Here is a 15,073-nt window from a genome sequence, read left to right as displayed (position 1 = left end):
CGATTGGGTCAATGGGACGTACGTTTAGTACGTGTGAAACTGGACCAGGGGATTGATATAAAAATGCTGTGTCCGGGGATCGGTGGGCAATCAGCGACTAGCTCAATGACTGTCTCAGTTTTGATTTGCAAATTAAAGTTTAACCCTTCTTGAAGAATCTTCTGCGTCTCCTGGTCACTTGTGAGGCACGAAAAACCACGACATCACAAGGATTGTTACAGAAACTCTTTCCCACCAAATGTAATCAGAATACAACCGTTCATTTACTGCAACAGGAGAACACACATCGTAGTTCAATAGTCTCTGCGTTATTATTTAATATATAATTATTGTGTATATTGTAAATCTTTATTTTTAGTAAAGTCTGCACAGTGCTAAGTATGTTTTTAAATGTTGCTGCTGTAACGAAAGAATTCCCCACTCTGGATTAATAGTATTTAATAATAATAATTCTCCACCCCTTTATCACTCTCACCAATCAACTTCTCAGCTCTTCACTCCTCCCCGTCTCCCTGTTTACCCTATCACCTCACCTTCCCCCAGATTCTTACTCCCTCCCTTCCTTTCCAGTCCTGAAGAAGGGTCTCGGTCTGAAACGCCGACTGTTCTCTCCTCTCCATAGTTGCTGCCGGCCCCTTTGAATTTCCTCCAGTATTTCCTCTCTTTTGCTTTGGATTTCCGCATCTGCAGATTTTCTCGTTTGCTCAAATGCGCATGCGCAGAGGTCTGAGGCGGTACGACCTATCGCGCATGCGCTCAGTCGGCGTGAGGCTCACAAGGACCGGCTGCAGGTAGGAGGGTCTCCGGGAGGGAATTAATCGTGTCTGAAACGCGATTGAAGGGCTATTACTGTGAGCTCTTGCCGCACTGGTCCTGCACCCCAGGACAGCCCCGGTCCGGTCCCTCTTCCTCAGCCCCACGATCCGTACCCGGGCCTCGGGGAGCTGACGAGCGCTGGAGCCGCCGCCATCTCTGCGGCGCATGCGCATCGCGAGAACGTTCGGTGGCTGACAGACCGGTTTCTCGTTCGTGCGGCCTTCTGGGTAAAGCGGCAGCCATGCGTGACTCTGCCAGCGTTGTCCCAGTACAGTCGGAGGAAATGAGAGCGAATGTCTCTCTCAAACTCTGCCGAGGTCCAGCTGTATACATGCAAGGATTAGTAATTCGGAACAAAAATATGTTTTCTAGTTAATCTTGGATGAAAAGCCTGCCTTCCAATCAATTAAATTGTCAATTAGTGCTGTATGGCAAAAAAAAATCCTTCCGTCAGATTTAGTTCCCTCTGGGTAAGTAACCCCTTTGTCCTCGAGGACAAGTGACTTGTGGCTTTCACATCACAAAAGTGCCACACTCCAATGAGAATAACTGCTGCCCTCCCATTCAGGATTGCTGGCATTGACATTAATGGATTCATCACTATCAATCAGCTGGGGTGGGGATCTGAGTAATTAGGTAATCTCTGGGATTCTATATGTTGTGACAAGTGATCTTGGTAGTGTTGTGGAGCATGGCCAGAACTTGAAATAATCCCAAAGGACAGAGACAAATTGAGCCAAGTCATAGGTTGATTGAACACAGAAACATCCTCGTACAGACAGGAATACAGAGAATTTAATGGTCAGCCAGGATAACTGATCCGTGCCTTGTTAGAAGATGAGGAGTTCATATAGAGACAGAAATCCACAGTGTAATTACAATTTCCCTACCACATCGCCCATGTACCTATCTAAAAGTCTCTGAAAAGTTCCTATTGTACCCACCCTTTGTGTGAAAAACATACCTCTGACATCACCCTTGTACCTACTTCCAAGCACCATAAAACTATGCCCCCCACCCATGTCAGCCATTTCACTCTTGGGAAAAAGCTTCTTGCTATCCACACGATCAATGCCCCTCATCATCTTATTCACCTCTATCAGGTCACCTCTCATCTTCCTTCGCTCCGAAGTTCACTCAACCTATTCACATGAGGCATATTCTCCAATCCATGCAACATCCTTGTAAATCTCCTCTGCCCTCTGTCTATAGTATCCACGTCCTTCCTGTATTGAGGGACCAGAACTGAACACAGCAGCAAAAGTGAGGTCTAACTAAGTCCTTATATCTGTAAATCTCCTCTGTCTGTAGTATCCACATCCTTCCTGTATTGAGGGGACCAGAACTGAACACAGTACCAAAAGTGAGGTCTAACTAAGGCCTTATATCTGTAAATCTCCTCTGCCCTCTGTCTATAGTATCCACGTCCTTCCTGTATTGAGGGGACCAGAACTGAACACAGTACCAAAAGTGAGGTCTAACTAAGGCCTTATATCTGTAAATCTCCTCTGCCCTCTGTCTATAGTATCCACTTCCTTCCTGTATTGAGGGGACCAGAACTGAACACTGTACCAAAAGTGAGGTCCAACTATGTCCTTATATCTGTAAAGTTACCTCTGGCATTTGAACTCGGTCTCATTGTTGATGAAGGCCTTCTTAGCAACACTGTCAACCTACCCAGCAGCTTTGTGTGCACGATTGACACAGACCCCAAGATCTCACTGATCCTCCACCCTGTCAAGAGTCCTAACATTATTGTTGTATTCTGTCTTCAAATGTTACCTACTGAAAGGAGCCACTGGGTTGAACTCGATCTGTCACTTCTCAGCCCAGTTCTGCATCCTATTGATGTCCGGCGGTAACCTCCAGACTATCCACAACAACCTCAACATTTGTGTAATCGACAAACTTACAAACCCACCCTTCTAGAAACGTAGGAAACCTACAGCACGATACAGGCATTCGGCCCACTTAGCCCTCTATTTTACTAAGCTCCATGTACCTATCCAAAAGTCTCTTAAAAGACACTATCATATCTGCCTTCACCACCGTTGCCAGCAGCCCATTCCACACACTCACTACTCTCTGAGTAAAAGACTTTACGACTGACAACTCCTCTGTACCTACTCCCCAGCACCTTAGACCTGTGTCCTCTTGTGGCAACCATTTCCGACCTGGGTAAAAGCCTCTGACTATCCACACTATCATGCCTCTCATCATCTTATACACTACTTCCTCATCAAGGTCATTTGTAAAAGTTACAAAGAGGAGGGGTCCCGGAAAAGATCCCTGCTGAACTGCACTGGTCATCATCCTTCATACAGCATCTACATCCACCCTTTGCCTTCTGTGGGCAAGCCAATTCTGGATCCACAAAGCAAGGTCACCTTGGATCCTTGCCTCATTAATTTCTCAATGAGCTTTGCTTGAGGAACCTTATTGAAAGTCTTACTGAAAGCCACGTCCACTGCATCCAATGCTCTACCTTCATCACTCCCTCTCTCTCCCCTTTCCCCCTCTCTCTCCTCCTCACTCCCTCTCCCTCTACTTGCACTGTACTTCTCTCTCTCTCTCTTACAGGCGTGATTCTTAAAGGCACAGTCCATAATGAATAAAACTTAAGATTTCATCGCAATAACCATTTCATACCTGGGATCATTCTCGTGAATCTTCGCTGAGCATTCACCAATGTCAATATATCCTTCCCAAAATGAGTAGCCCAAACCTGTACACAATACTCCAAGTGTGGTCTCCCGAGTGCCTTATAAAGCCACAACATCACATCACTGCTCTTATATCCTATACCTCTAGAATTTTCCCTTATTCACAACCGGCTCAACCTGGAGGTTCACCTTTAGTGCATCTAGCACAAGGATTCCCAAGTCTCTTTGCATTTCTGCATTTTGAATTCTCTCCCCATTGAAATCATAGTCTGTCCACTTATTTCTTCCACCAGATTGCATCACCACACACTTTCCAACATTGTATTACATTTACCACTTCTTTGCTATTCCCCTAAACTATCTATGTCTCTTTGCAGGCTCTCTGTTTCCTCAACACTACCCGCTCCTCCACCTATTTTTTTATCATCGGCAAATTTAGCCATAAATCCTTTCATATCATAGTCAAAATCATTGACAGGTATTGTAAAAAGCAGTGGTCCCAACTCTGACCCCTGTGGAACTCCACTGGTAGCAGGAAGCCAGCCAGAATAGGATCCCATTATTCCCACTCTCTGTTTTCTGCCGACCAGCCAATGCTCCACCCACTTTAATAACTTCCCTGTCATACCATGGGCTTTTATCTTGCTAAACAGCCTCATGTGCAGCACATTGTCAAAGGCCTTCTGAACATCCAAGTACACCACGTCTACTGCATCTCCTTTGTCTACCCTGCTTGTAATTTCCTCAAAGAATTGCAGTAGTTTTGTCAGGCAGGATTTTCCTTTCAAGAAACCATGCTGGCTTTGGCCTATCTTGTCATGCGCCTCCAGGTACTCCATAATCTCATCCCTAACAATCGATTCCATCAACCGCCAACCATTGATGTCATGCTAACAGGTCTATAGTTCCCTTTCTGTTGCCTCTGACCCTTCTTAAATAGCGGAGTAACATTTGCTATTTTCCAGTCATCTGGTACAATGCCAGAATTTATTGATTCTTCAAAGATCATTGTTAATGCCTCCACAATCTTTCCAGCTATTTTCTTCAGAACCGGAGGGTGCATTGCATCAGGTCCTGGAGATTTATCCACCCTCAGACCATTAAACTTCCAGAGCACCTTCTGAGTCGTAATTGTCAGTGCACAAACTTCACTTCCCTGAATGTCTGGTACGCATTCAGTTCCTCTTACTTCTCAGCAACTCTCATTACAATAAGTCCAGCGATATATTGTATTGGTCCTAAATCTACCCTCGACTCTTTTTACCCTTTATATATATATATATTTAAAAAAGCTTTCAGTATCTTCTTTGATATTAGTCACCAGCTTCCTCTCATAATTCATCTTTTCCTTCCGAATGACCTTCTGAGTTTTCTTTTGCAAGTTTTAAAAAGCTGGTGAAGCTGTCTTCCCACTAGCTCCAACTTCCTTGTTTGCCCTCTCTTTTGCTTTTACTTTGGCTCTGACTTCACTTGTCAGCCACAGTAGTGTCCTTCTTCCCTTTGAACATCTCTTCTTATTTGGAATATATCTGTCTTGTATTTCCCTCATTATTTGCAGAAAATCCACCCATTCTGCTCTGCTGTCCTTCCTGCAAATGTCCCTTTTCAGTCGACTTCAGCCAGTTCCCCTCTCATCCATTGCAATTTCCTTTATTCCACTGAAATACTGACACATTGGTTTTATTTTTTCCCTCTCAAATTTCAATGTGAATTTGATCATATTGGGATCACCCAGTCCAGCATAGCCGATCCCCTCGTGGGCTCAACAACCAGCTGTTCTAAAAAGCAATTTCTTAGGTATTCTACAAATTCTTTCTCTCGAGGTCCTCCCAATTCACTTTCATGTTAAAATTGCCAATGATTATCAATGTTATCATTGCCTTTCTGACAGGCCTTTTCTATCTCCTGCTGTAATTTGTAATCCACATCCCGACTGCTGTATGGAGATCTGTATACAACTGCCACTCCCCTCCCCATTTCGTAACTCAACCGGTAGAGACTCATGACCCCATCATGTGGATAGGGTGGTGAAGAAAGCTTTTGTTATGCTGGCCTTTATAAATAAGAGCATTGAGTATAGGAGTTGGGATGTAGTGTTAAAACTGTACATGGCATTCGTAAGGCTGAATTTGGAGTATTGTGTACAGTTCCGGTCACTGAATTATAGGAACGATATCAACAAAATAGAGAGAGTACAGAGAAGATTTACTAGAATGTTACCTGGGTTTCAGCACCTAAGTCATAGGGAAAGGCTGAACAAGTTAGGTCTTTATTCTTTGGAGCATAGAAGGTTGAGGGGGGACTTGATAGAGGTATTTAAAATAATGAGGGGGATATATTGAGTTGACATGGATAGGCTTTTTCCATTGTGAATAGGGGAGATTCAAACAAGTGGACATGATTTGAGAGTTGGGGGCAAAAGCTTAAGGAGGGAACGTCTTTACTCAGAGAGTGGTAGCTGTGTGGAATGAGCTTCCAGTAGAAGTGGTAGAGGTAGGTTCGGTATTGTCATTTAAAGTAAAATTGGATAGGTATATGGACAGGAAAGGAATGGAGGGTTATGGGCTGAGTGCGGGCCAGTGGGACTAGGTGAGTGTAAGCGTTCGCATGGACTAGAAGGGCCGAGATGGCCTGTTTCCGTGCTGTAATTGTTATATGGTTAGACGGTCACACCTTACAATCCTATGTCATCTCTTTCCAATGATTTAATATTTTTTTATCCAGAGAGCCACACCACCCTCTCTGCCCAGTCACCTATCATTCTGATACACCGTGTATTCTTGGACATTCAACTCCCATCGGCAGCCACCTTTTATCCAAGTTTCAGAGATTCTCCAATTTGCCAATTTGCAGCTGAATTTCAAGATCGTCCATTTTAATCCTCATGCTCTGTACATTCAAATAACACTCTCAGCCCAGGATTTGTTGCTTTCTATTTTCACTGCCCCACATCTCTGTTGCCCTGTTGCACAATATCTTCGATTTATTTCTGTTTCCCGTTTCCTCAGCCCCATCACTCTGATTCCCATCCCCACGCCAGATCAGTTTAAACCCTCCCTAACAGCTCTATTAAATGTGCTGGCTAGGATATTGGACCCCTTTGGGTTCAGGTGTAACCCGTCCTTTTTGTACAGGTCATACCTCCCCCAGAGGAGATCCCAATGATCCAGGAATCTAAAGCCCTGCCCCCTACACCAGTCCCTCAGCCACACATTAATATACCTAATCATGCTAGTATTGCTCTCACCAGCACGTGGCACAGGCAGCAATCCCGAGGTTACTACCCTAGATGTCCTGCCTTTCAGCTTCCTACCGAACTCCCTGAATTCTCTCCTCACGCCCTCCTCTCTTTGTCTACCTGTGTCATATATACCAACGTGTACCAAGACTTCTGGCTGGTCACCCGCTCCCTTCAGAATACCTTGCACCCGATCTGAGAGATCCCGTACCCTGGCACCTGGGAGGCAACACATCACACACGTATCTCTATCAGGCGTGCAGAACCTCCTGTCCATTCCCCTCACTATTGAATCCTATGACTACTGCATTCCTCAACTTCCTCTTTCCCTTCTGCACCACGGAACCAGGGTCAGTGCCAGAGACCCGATCGTCGTGGTCGTCCTCTGTCAGGTCATCCCCTCAACCGCATCCAAAGTGAGGTAACAATTACTGAGGGAGATGGCCACTGGGGCACTCTCCACTCACTGGTCTATAATTCCTGGGTTCCCTCTACTCCATTCCCTAACAAGGGGACAAGGTCTTCCAATCCTCTGGTACATCTCCCTTCCTGAGTGGTAATACAAAGGTCATTGCCAGAGGCTCAGCAATCTCCTCCCTCGCTTCCCACTGTATATCTCAGGTTGTGTTGCTCCAGCTTGAGTTGAATTGGGTAAAATTGTGATTCCAGCGCTCACATTGAGAGGAGATCTTACAGAAACATGTAAAGTTATGAAAGGGGTAGATAAGCCAGAGGCAGGAAAGTTGCTTCCACTGGCAGGTGAGGCTTAGTACGAGAGGACATTGCCTCAAGATTAGGGGATGTGGGACGGAGATGAGGAGGAACTGCTTTTCCCTGAGCGTGGTGAATCTGTGGATTTCTCTGCCTAATGAAGCAGTGAAGGCGACATCAGTAAATGTGTTTGAGATAAGGTCAGATGGATATTGTCCTTCTCCCATTGATGTATTTTGCATTGTTGTTGATCCAGTTGGAGTTGTATCTGTGTCTGAAGGGAAATTTTCTTTTGTAACTCCGTGTTATCCACAGGAACCGGGGTGCTGAGAACATACCAGCATTTGTTCACTGGAGATCAGTTCTTCAACTCATTGATTGTACAAGGGATTCAAACATCTGACTGTCTGAATTGCCAGATGATTGATCGCAGTGAGATATCATTCTCCTTCTCTCAGTGTGGGAAAGGATTCACTCACAGCCTACCCACAGACACGCCAGTGAGTTCACAGTGGGGAGAGGCCATTCACCTGCTCTGTGTGAGGGAGGGGAACTACTCAGTCAACCAGCCTGAAGATACATCAGCAAGTTCACACCACAGTGAGATGCTCCACCTGTTCTGACTGCGGGAAGCAATTCATTCTGTCATTGATGCTGAAGATATATCCAAAAATTCACCAGTGAGGAGACGTTTCTCAGAGTGCAGGAAGGCACTGACACTATCAACCACACTACAGAGACACCAGCAAATTCACATGGTGCCATGGCCTTTCCCCACCTCTGAATGTCGAAACAGATTCATTTAGTCATCTCAAATGAACGAACGTCACCAGTTCACACTGAGAAGATGCCGCTCACCTGCTCAGACTGTGGGAAGGAGTTCACTTCGTCATCTCAACTGAGGGTACATCGGCGAGTTCACACTGGGATGAGTCCGTTCACCTGCTCTGAATGTGGAGAGGCATTCACTCGGTCATCTCACCTACTGAGACACCAGCTGGTTCACACTGGGGAGAAACCGTTCACCTGCTCAGACTGTGGGAAGGGATTCACTCGGTCATCTGACCTGAAGGTACATCAGCAAGTTCATTCTGGGGTGAGTCCGTTCACCTGCTCTGAATGTGGGAAAGGTTTCATGCACTCATCCAAACTACGGAGACACTTGCTGGTTCACACTGGGGAGAGGCCATTCACCTGCTCTGAGTGTGGGAAGGGATTCACTCAGTCATCCAAACTACAGACACACTGGCTGGTTCACACTGGGGAGAAACCGTTTGCCTGCTCAGTATGTGAGAAAGGATTCACACGGTCATCTCAACTGAAGGAACATCGGCGAGTTCACACTGGGGAGAAACCGTTCACCTGCTCAGACTGTGGGAAGGAGTTCGCTCGTGCAGCTCAGCTGAGCGTCCATCAACGATTTCACACCGGGGAGAAACCGTTCAGCTGCTCTGAATGTGGGAAGAGATTCACTCTGTCATCTGACTTGAAAGTACATCAGCGAGTTCACACTGGGGAGAGGCCATTCACCTGCTCGCACTGTGGGAAGCGATTCATTCGGTCATCTCAACTGAACACACATCAGTGCTTTCACACTGGGGAGAAACCGTTCATTTGCTCAGACTGTGGGAAAAGATTCACTCTGTCATTTCGCCTACTGAGGCACCAGTTAGTTCACACTGGGGAGAAACCGTTCATCTGCTCAGACTGTGGAAAGGAGTTCGCTCGATCATCTGGCTTGAAAATACATCAGCGAGTTCACACTGGGGAGAGGCCGTTCACCTGCTCAGACTGTGGAAAGGAGTTTGCTGGGTCATCGGATTTGAAAATACATCTGCGAGTTCACATTGGGGAGAGGCCGTTCACCTGCTCTGTGTGTGGGAAGGGATTCACTCACTCATCCACCCTACAGAGACACCAGCTGGTTCACACTGGGGAGAGGCCATTCACTTGTTCTGAATGTGGGAAGGGATTCACTCAGTCATCCAACCTTTTGTCACACCAGCGAATCCACACTGGGGAGAGGCCGTTCATCTGCTCAGATTGTGGGAAGGCATTCGCTCACTCATCCACCCTTTTGTCACACCAGCGAATCCACACTGGGGAGAGGCCCTGAATGTGGGAAGGGATTCACTCGGTCATCCAAGCTACAGAGACACCAGTTAGTTCATACTGGGGAGAAACCATTCACTTTCTCAGATTGTGGGAAGGGATTCACTTAGTCATCTGACTTGAAGCTACATCAGCGAGTTCACACTGGGGACAGACCGTCAGACTATAAGACTTAAGACCAGAATAAGGCTGTTTACCCCATCGAGTCTGTTCTGTCATTTTATCATGGCTGATCCAAATTTGCTCTCCACTCCAATCTCCTGTCTTGTCCCTGTATCACTTCATGCCCGGATCAATCAAGATTCTATCCACCTCTGCCCTAAATGTACATAAAGAATTGGCCTCTACAGCTGTCTGTGGCACGGAATTCCCCAGATTCACCACTCTCAGTCTGTTCTCTGTCATCTCCGTTCTAAAAGGACACCCCTCTATTCTGAAGCTCTGTTCCCTGGTCGCAGACTCTTCCACCACAGGAAGCATCCTTTCCACATCCACTCTATCAAGCCCTTCCACAGTTTGATAAGTTTCCATGAGGTCAGCCCTAATTCCTCTGCTGATCCAGGCTCAGGCCCATTGAACGCTCTTCATATGACAATCCATTCAATCCTGGAATCTGTTTTTGTGAACATACTCTGAACCTTCTCCAGTTTCGGCACATCGTTTCCAAGATCAGGGGCCCAGACCTGTCCTCCGAGTGTGGCCTCACCAGTGATGACCAAATTCCCAAATTACATCCTCGCTGATATATTGTAGATCTCTCGAAATGAATGCTGACGTTGCATTTGCCTTCCACACCACAGACTCGACCTGCAAATTAACCTTCAGGGAATCCTGAACATGGACTCCCCGTGACCCTTTGCACCTCAGTTGTTCGGTATTTTCTGTCCATTTCGAAGAAGTTAACACTTTCATTTCTTCTACCAAAATGCATGAACATACACTTCCCGGCACTGTATCCCATCTGCTGTTTTTTTTTCCCATTCTCTAAATCTATCTCAGTCCTTCTGCACCCTCTCTACCGAAAACTACCTGCCCCTCCTCATGTCTTCATATCATCTGCAAACCTTGTAACAAAGCCAGCAATTCTGTCTTCCAAACTATTGGAATATTACAAAAATCACCAGTCCGAACACAGAGCCCTGAGGAACACCACTAGTGACTGGCAGCCAACCAGAGATGGCTCCCTTTATTCCCAGTCTTTGCCTCCTACCATTCAGCTTGTCATGGTCCAGTCCATGACGTCTGCGTTCTGGTTCACGGTCCGGTCCGTGGACTCTGGACTCCGGGTCTTCTGGCTGTCCATTGTTTCATTGTTTAATCACAGGCACTGATTCTCAAATTGGGGCTGGAATATCAGTGGCCCTGGGTTCGACTGTAGGTTCGGGTTGGTCTTGTCAGTATCCTGTCCTCGCCACTGTGGGGTAGGTCAGGCCGTCTTTCCCATTGCCCTGCGGTTGATTCTGTCCCTCCCTGTCCTCGCCTCCGTTGGGTAAGACAGGCCGGCTTTGCCGTTACCCTTCCCTGGACTGTTCCCTTCCCTTCCCTTACATCCCTTCCCCTTCTTTCAGCAACCCACTCCTGAAGCCTTGCCTGCAACCTCGCCTGTGTCATCGCCTGAATCACCATCAAGTTTAACCGCTAGAGTGAGACTGGAGCCTTGTCATGCCAACAGAAGGAACTGTTTATCGATGAGCTTGGAACTGTCTCTTTGTGTCCCCGTGTTTAGTGTCCGTGTATGAGTCCCGACCCTACGTCCTGTCCCCAAGGAGGGGTCCTGACTCTATGTAAAGCCCCGGACCTACGTCCTGTCCCTAAGGAGGGGTCCTGACTCTATGTAAAGCCCCGGCCCTACGTCCTGTCCCCAAGGAGGGGTCCTGACTCTATGTAAAGCCCCGGCCCTACGTCCTTTCCCCAAGGAGGGTTCCTGACTCTATGTAAAGCCCCGGCCCTACGTCCAGTCCCCAAGGAGGGGTCCTGACTCTATGTAAAGCCCCGGCCCTACGTCCTGTCCCCAAGGAGGGGTCCTGACTCTATGTAAAGCCCCGGCCCTACGTGCTGTCTCCAAGGAGGGGTCCTGACTTTATGTAAAGCCCCGGCCCTACGTCCTGTCCCCAAGGAGGGGTCCTGACTCTATGTAAAGCCCCGGCCCTACGTCCTTTCCCCAAGGAGGGTTCCTGACTCTATGTAAAGCCCCGGCCCTACGTCCTTTCCCCAAGGAGGGTTCCTGACTCTATGTAAAGCCCCGGCCCTACGTCCAGTCCCCAAGGAGGGGTCCTGACTCTATGTAAAGCCCCGGCCCTACGTCCTGTCCCCAAGGAGGGGTCCTGACTCTATGTAAAGCCCCGGCCCTACGTGCTGTCTCCAAGGAGGGGTCCTGACTTTATGTAAAGCCCCGGCCCTACGTCCTGTCCCCAAGGAGGGGTCCTGACTATGTAAAGCCCCGGCCCTACGTCCTGTCCCCATGGAGGGGTCCTGACTCTGTGTAAAGCCCCGGCCCTACGTCCTATCCCCAAGGAGGGGTCCTGACTCTGTGTTCTGTGTTCCTCTGCTTGAGTCCAAGGCTCAGTAGGAAGACTGTTTGCTGCTACTCGAGTGGACTGTTGTTGTTTGTCGTTCCGTGTCCCAAGTCCAGTCCAAGTCTCAGGCTTCGAGTCAAGTCCAGTCCGGGTCAAAGTCTCCAAGGAGGTTTCCACTCCATGTTCGAGGCTCCGAGGAGGTTCCCAGTCCTGTTACCTTGCCACGTCCAGTCCTCGTCTGGATCCGGAGTCCGAGCCCGAGTCAAGACCCAGGATCCGGGTCCCTGTCCAATCTCTGGCTCGGAATCCTTGTCCAGGTTCCTCGTTCCCAGTTCTTAGTTCCTCGTCCAGGCCTCACCTTCCTACCCTTGTCCTAGCCAATGCCTAGTCTTGTCCAGTGTCGTTTCTTCCCCACTTCTTGCTTGATACACCTAGTCCTCCCCCTAGCACTTCAGTGTCTGTGTCTTGCATTTGGGTCTGTTCCCAACGCCCACCTTATGGCACAGCCACTGTTTAACCCATGCTGGAGTCTCCACTGTAATACCGTGGGTTTATTCAACAGCCTAGTGTGGTGCACCTTGTCAAAGGCCTTCTGAAAATCCAAGTATACAACATCTATTTCTTCATTCGTGTTGCTTTTCCAGCACGAGTTTCACTTGAGGAAACAAATTCTCCTTTGTCGATCCTGCTTGTGGTTCTTCCAAGAATGCCAACAGATTTGTCAGGCAAGATATTCCCTTCAGGAAACTTTGCTGATTTTGAGACATAGGAGGCTCGAAGAAAAATAGAGGGCGATGGGTAACCCTAGGTAATTTCTGAGGTAAGGGCATGTTTGTCACTGCTTTGTGGGCTGAACGGCCTGTATTGTGCTGTAGGTTTTCTATGATTCAATGGCATATGGTCTTCAGTCAAGGATTAAAGGCAGAGCCTCGCAGCAGTTTTTTTTTTCCGTTGGACCTTTGAGCCGCGGCTAGTCAGCATTTGGGTTTGCTCAGCAAGAACTGAAAGTTGGGCAGGAGCGAGTGGAGCGGTCAGTGTCAGAGTGAATAGAGTCGGAGTGGAGATTTTGAGGCTTCAGCTGTCAGTGATAGGAGCCTTCAGTCAGAGAAGGTATAATTAAGCTGAAGGTAGAGATTTTTTTGCCCCCTTCTTTTCAGTTGCTTAGTGAGAACAGCAGAGATTACAGACGGGGTAGCAGATAGCTCCTCTGGTGGGGTGTGGGAAGCAGGGACACTTCCATCTTCTAACAAGGCACGGAACAGGCACTCTGACTGACCATCAAATTCTCGGACTGTATTCCTGTCTGTGTGAGATTGGGCTGTTTCTGACTTCAATCAATCTATGACTTGGCTCAATTTGTCCTTTGACATTATTTCAAGTTCTGGTCATGATGCACAAGACGACAAAGATAACATTTTACTACATGTACGATCCTGGAGATTTACTAATTACTTGGATTGCCCCCCCACCCCCCCCCATCTGCTGATTGACAGTGATGAACCCATCGATGGCAATGCCAATGAATATATAGTGGAGGGCAGTGGTTATTCTCATTGGAGTGCGGCACCTTTGTGATCTGAAAGCCAGAAGTCACTTGTCGTCGAGGCAAAGGTGTTTCATATCGTTATCAACCCAGAGTGAACTGAATCTGACGGAAGGTTTTATTTCCATACAGCACGAATTGACATTTTCACTAGTTCAACGGACTCGGAGTCCGCAGCGGTTGGAGCATTTTCATTGTGTGCTGCATCTGCGAGGCTGAGTCGGGCGGCGCTGTGGAAGTATAGCGGAGGTATTCCCTTCTGCCGCCTGCGTGGGATGGCAAGGCTGTCGGGACCCTGAGGACTTGTGGAAACTGTGTGCTGGTTTCTTTTCGAATTTATAGTCTTTTAACATCTTTGGACTATTTTAACTGTGCCCATGGTCTGTTTTTTTTAATCAATTATGCTATTGTTTGCTCTGTTGTAAATATATGTTGTAATTATGTGGTTTTGTGCAGGTCTTGTATCTTTAGGTTTTTGGTCTTGTTTTGTCTGGTGATTTGGAGCTACTTTCCGGGGAACGTGCTAAGATCTGAGCGCGATATTAATAAGCAGCATCCTCTCCGGACTCTGGATTGGGGATTGCCAAACGTTACGTGGATTTTCTGGTGTAGTTTGTTCTGTAATGTGCTTTTGTGATATCTCACAAAACGTTGTCTCATTTTTAACTGCATTGCATTTGTGGTTTCTAAATGACAATAAACTGAATCTGAATCTAAATGGAAGGTAAACTCTTTAACTGAGATAAACTGGTAACTATATTTTTGTTCAGAGTTCATAATCCTCGAATTTATATAGCTGGAGCTCGGTAGTGTTTGGGAGATACATTCGCTCACACTTCCTTCGACTGTACGAGGCAACACTGGTACCAACGGCCATGGCTGCCTCTTTACCCAGAAGCCCTCACGTAGAGAAACCTCCCTGTCCGCCATCGAAAGATCCAGGAATGCGCATGCGCCGCAAAACTGGCGGCGGCGTCGCCCACGAGTCGAAAGCTCTCTGGGGCCGGGTACGGATCATGGGGCTCAGAGAGAGGGAGAGGACCAGGACTGTCGTGGGGTGCAGCACTAGTGTGGCTGGAAATCACAGTAATTGTACTTTGGTCGCGTTTCAGACGCCGGTGAATAAGTTCACCCGGAGTTTGCTCTTACCTGCGTCCGTTAGTTCAGCGCCTCTCGTCTACTTAGCGCATGCGCGATATTCGGGAATCGGCCGCACCGACCACGCATGCGCATTGGTTTATGGTGTGACTCTGCAGATACGGAAACCCAAAGCAACACAGACAACATGCTGGAGGAACCCGGGGTCAGGCAGCGACTATGGAGAGGAGTGAACAGTCGGCGTTTCAGACAGAGAGCCTTCTTCAGGACTGGACAGGAAGAGAGGGATTCAGAATGTGGGGGGAGACGAGGTGATAGGTGAAAACGGGAGAGGGGGAGGAGTAAAGTCAAGAGTTGTGAAGCTGATTGGTGAAAG

General features: G+C 47.6%; 1 protein-coding gene across 1 annotated transcript; it reads left to right on the top strand.

Annotated features, from left to right (window-relative positions):
* Positions 1 to 763: 763 nt before the first annotated feature.
* LOC132385726 (gastrula zinc finger protein XlCGF57.1-like) lies at positions 764 to 14,317 on the top strand. Its single transcript, XM_059957933.1, has 2 exons — positions 764 to 791; positions 7,744 to 14,317. The coding sequence occupies exon 2, from the start codon at positions 8,213 to 8,215 to the stop codon at positions 9,542 to 9,544; it is 1,332 nt and encodes a 443-aa protein (XP_059813916.1). The 5' UTR covers positions 764 to 791; positions 7,744 to 8,212; the 3' UTR covers positions 9,545 to 14,317.
* Positions 14,318 to 15,073: the final 756 nt, after the last annotated feature.

The sequence above is a fragment of the Hypanus sabinus genome (assembly GCF_030144855.1).
Source record: "Hypanus sabinus isolate sHypSab1 chromosome X2 unlocalized genomic scaffold, sHypSab1.hap1 SUPER_X2_unloc_12, whole genome shotgun sequence".
In the NCBI taxonomy this organism is placed as follows: Eukaryota; Metazoa; Chordata; class Chondrichthyes; order Myliobatiformes; family Dasyatidae; genus Hypanus; species Hypanus sabinus.
The sequence above is the reverse complement of the archived record's forward strand: the minus strand, read 5'-3'. Positions and strand labels throughout refer to the sequence as shown.